Source organism: Phocoena phocoena, chromosome 19 (assembly GCF_963924675.1).
Source record: "Phocoena phocoena chromosome 19, mPhoPho1.1, whole genome shotgun sequence".
In the NCBI taxonomy this organism is placed as follows: domain Eukaryota; kingdom Metazoa; phylum Chordata; class Mammalia; order Artiodactyla; family Phocoenidae; genus Phocoena; species Phocoena phocoena.
This window is the reverse complement of record NC_089237.1, coordinates 49,857,973-49,861,824: the sequence shown is the minus strand read 5'-3', so window position 1 is coordinate 49,861,824 and position 3,852 is coordinate 49,857,973. Positions and strand designations below refer to the sequence as shown.

Here is a 3,852-nt window from a genome sequence, read left to right as displayed (position 1 = left end):
ATGAAACTTGGAGCAGACTAGGAAGTCTGGTGGGCCCACTGAATAGTTGGAAATTAATAAAGAACAGAATATAAAGGAGACTGGAAAAGGAGCATTTATTCCATCAGAGGTACCATAATTACAGATATTTCCAAGTAAAGTATATGCAGTATTAGAGCGTTATGTTCTGACATTTAACATTCATGTGTAAACAGAGATGGCAGGTGGGTAAATAGCCTGCCAAGGTGCGTTCTGGTATTAGGTCTTTTGGGTATGAGACGACAAACCCCTAGGGGTTGGGTAGTTTCCTAGCACGAATTCTTATCAATGAGAGACTCCCTCACCCCCTTCTTCATCTTGGGCCCCATAGCTCTGGAAGGGCTCTGGGCCAGGATGAAGCCCCCCCAGGTCCCCAAAGACAGCAATGACAGCCCCCTGTAGACCCCAGCGCCTCATCCCGCGCAGCGTGCAAGCTCTGGGCGTGCGTCTCTGGAGGTCTACAGCCGTTGGTCCCAAGCCGTCCAGGACACGACGAGACTGTGGCTTCCTGGCAGGACAGCTCCTTCGGCTGTGTCTCGGCTCGGCCCGACATCGGTAGCGGCATCAAACCCTAAGGCAGGGAAACGCACAGTCTGGGTGGGCTCAAGCCTCTGGGCAGGTGGCGCGCTACCCCGACAAACTCACTGTGTCCTGCGCTCTCAGGTCCGCCGGTTCCCACGCTCCGGGCACTGCGCCAGCTCGGGGGTCACTCCTGGCTCCTCCGGGGGCGATGCAGCATCACAGGGCTTCGGCTTATCCCAGGCCAGGGCGCCGACCCCCACCCCGCGGGGCCCTGTCTCTGGAAGGCGGCGGCCCCAGGTCTGGCTCATCCCTTAAAGAACAGAGGTTGGGCTCGCTGTGCGCGCCCCAGACACAAAATGACAGGCTTCCTCTGCGTGCCCCCACCTCACAAAGCGGTAGGGTCCAAGGACATTATCCTCATTATAAATGGGGTTCAATCGCACCGCGAGATTCTAAACGTTGGAGTCTGTCTGTGTTCCCGCCCCTAATCCCCAGGTGCTTATTTCATTAGCGGTAGCTGCTTTGGACGTTCCTACTGATGGATAGTTAGACAAAGGTAGTGACAAGCAGAGAAGAAAAGAAGCATCAAAAGCTAGATGAAGGGGGTGCGGCGCGTCTCCAGACACAAAATGCCGAGCCCTTCTTTTCCCTTCCCTCCCACCTCAGCCCTGAGCCCATCCCCAGCAAATCAGGCTAGCTGTAAATGGATATAGGTAAAGATGCAGGAGGTGATGGAGAAGGCGATGGCCGCGTAGATAAAGATGGAGAGGTGCGGAAAATGGTCGAGATAGCAGCCCTCGTGCAGTGGAGGCGCCTCCTCCTGGGGCTGGGGGCGCGCCGCGGCCTTGGGGGGCTGCCCAGGGCGGGCCCCCTGCGCCCTCCCACCAGTGCGCCGACCGGCCTTCCTGCTCGCGGCCCCCGCCGACTTGGGCCGGCGGACAGCGGGGGGCTCTTCTGGAGGAGGCTTGTCAAACAGGCCTTCGGAGTCAGAGTCGGGGTCCGGGCGAAGCTGCTCGTGATCCCAGGGTTTGCGCTGGAAGAATTGGTCAGCCATTGGCGAGAAGCGCGGCGAGGCGTGTCTGCCTGTTCCGGGTGGTCAGATCCGGGCAGGGTCGAGGCGCAGCTGGCGGCGGCGGGGCTGCGACTGTATTTCTACTACCGGGGAGGGGGCGGCGTGGGGCGGAGCCGGGGAGGGGCGGGGGCTCTGCAGGGTCTGCGCAGCGTTTGTCTCAGTCGAGGCGCCTCTTGCTCCTGCCTCCCGCTTCAGCCCCCGGCTTGCTGCAGAGGTTGGCTGTACAGGTTCAATCTCCAGGACGCTCCAGGGCTGGCGCCTCAGGAGTCTGTGTGCAACCTGCCCCGTTTCCATGGCAACCTGACGCGGGGCGCAGGAAGGAGGGGGTGCGAGTTGCTAACTGGGACCCAGGGGCGCGAAAAGGGGGCCTGGGGCCAAAGAAGCGGAAGTGCAGACGGCCAGGATCCCAGCTCCGCGCGGGGCTGCCCCGAGGAGTTATTTCTCCTCTTAAAAGAAATATTGTGGGTTTTTTTTTTTTTTTTTTTTTTTTTTTTTGCGGTACGCGGGCCTCTCACTGTTGTAGCCCCTCCCGTTGCGGAGCACAGGCTCCAGACACGCAGGCTCAGCGGCCATGGCTCACGGGCCCAGCCGCTCCGTGGCACGTGGGATCTTCCCGGACCGGGGCACGAACCCGCGTCCCCTGCATCGGCAGGCGGACTCCCAACCACTGCGCCACCAGGGAAGCCCTGTGGGGTCTTTTTTTAATTTAAAATTTTAGTACATGAAAAATCTAATACATAATCTTTGTAGAAAACGTGAAAGTTAGAAAGCACTATGGCAAAAAGAGTAGCAAAATAAAGGCGCCCACAATCCCGAGGCCCAGAGGTAGCACAGTTAACGGTGGTGCATTTCCTCCTGCTCCTCTCCCACGAACCCAGTATCCCAGCCTTTTGGGCGTCTCACATATGGTTAGATTAGGAACAAGTACTTTCAAAGGTTGCCATACTTGAGCCGGTTCCCCCCCTCCCCCGCCCCCATCCCCAGGCTCCTCTTGGCATCCCCAAGGCCCTTCCATGGCTTCCACTGGTACTACCACAGACTGCTGGGTACCACAATCTCCTGGCACCTCTGTTGCACCCAAGGTTCCAAGGCTGGTTGGTGTTCCTTTGTGGAATGTGGGGAGAGCAGCCACTAGGACTTACTTGGGTCCCAGTGGTTTGGAGGGGCACACCGGCCGACCAAACTCAAACTATCATCAGGGAACTCATTCCCTCCTGCAACTGAAAGGTCCAGGGGGAAGTGTGCTGAAACAATGTCACCAGGGTGCTGTCTCTCCGTCTTACAGATTGTCAGGGACTTCTTGCAGGGCAAGAGCCTACTACGTAGTGGTAGGTACTCAGGTAAAATTTGTTGAATGAATCGTAATGATTGAATGGCTGTTAGCAGCAGCAGGATCACATGCTCACAGTTTAGCAGGCCGGAGAATATGGAACCCACATACACTGTTGTTGGGAATGTAAAATGGTGCAGCAACTTTGGAAAACAGTGCCCTTCTGAATGCCAGCCTCCTCCCTCTCTGGCCCTCTGAGCACTCCTCCCAGGCCCTGTGAGGACCACATGGGGTCCTAGGAATACACTTGGCTAGAAGAGGAATCCAGCAGGCCCCCCACCTCCCGCCCCCAGCAATCCTCTTAGCTGCAGGCTGGCCTAGGCCTGGATCCCCCTCCGACAGGGCAGTCCCAAGTCACCGCCCAGAGGAAGGTCTAGGGGGGTTCCCTGGTGGGAGGCCAGGAGATCGACAGTGGGCAGAGGGAGCTTTGTACTCACCTGACATCAAGGCCACCTGGGCGCACAGCCTGCTCAGGCCCGTCTGGTCCCAGGTGTGGATGGCCAGGTCCCAGGCCTGCTGCTCCCCGTACCGAGCCACCAGGCGTGAGGCCACCTCCATGCCACTCGCCTTCTCTGGCTGAGCCAGGGCCACCCCGGGAGAGTGCCCACAGGGCTCCTCAACAGGCAGCCGAAGCTGAAACCCCTTCAGCCGCTCCTTCATTTCCTCCAAGTACCAGGCCAGCCGCCTCTGGGCTTCACCAGCCATCGCTGCCCGGCTCTGGGGGCCTTGAGGATGTTCATGGGGGAGGGGGTGGATGTTGGGTGGTGAGGGGGTCAGGCAGGCAGAGAATAGCCATCTCCCTTGACCCCTACCAATGCAGGACTCATGGGGGATCATTGCTCTTCGCCTGGTAAACTCCTATTCAGCATTTATTTATTTATTTATTATTATTATTAAAATTTATTTATTT

The 3,852-nt window shown here is 57.9% G+C and overlaps 1 protein-coding gene across 1 annotated transcript; it reads right to left on the bottom strand.

Annotated features, from left to right (window-relative positions):
* Nucleotides 1–1,228: 1,228 nt before the first annotated feature.
* On the bottom strand, nucleotides 1,229–1,594 carry LOC136139209 (uncharacterized). Its single transcript, XM_065898091.1, has one exon. The coding sequence runs from the start codon at nucleotides 1,592–1,594 to the stop codon at nucleotides 1,229–1,231; it is 366 nt and encodes a 121-aa protein (XP_065754163.1).
* Nucleotides 1,595–3,852: the final 2,258 nt, after the last annotated feature.

Bases quoted from the DNA above. Each gene is read 5' to 3' on its own strand.
- LOC136139209 (XM_065898091.1), bottom strand. From the start codon at position 1,594: ATGGCTGACCAATTCTTCCAGCGCAAACCCTGGGATCACGAGCAGCTT.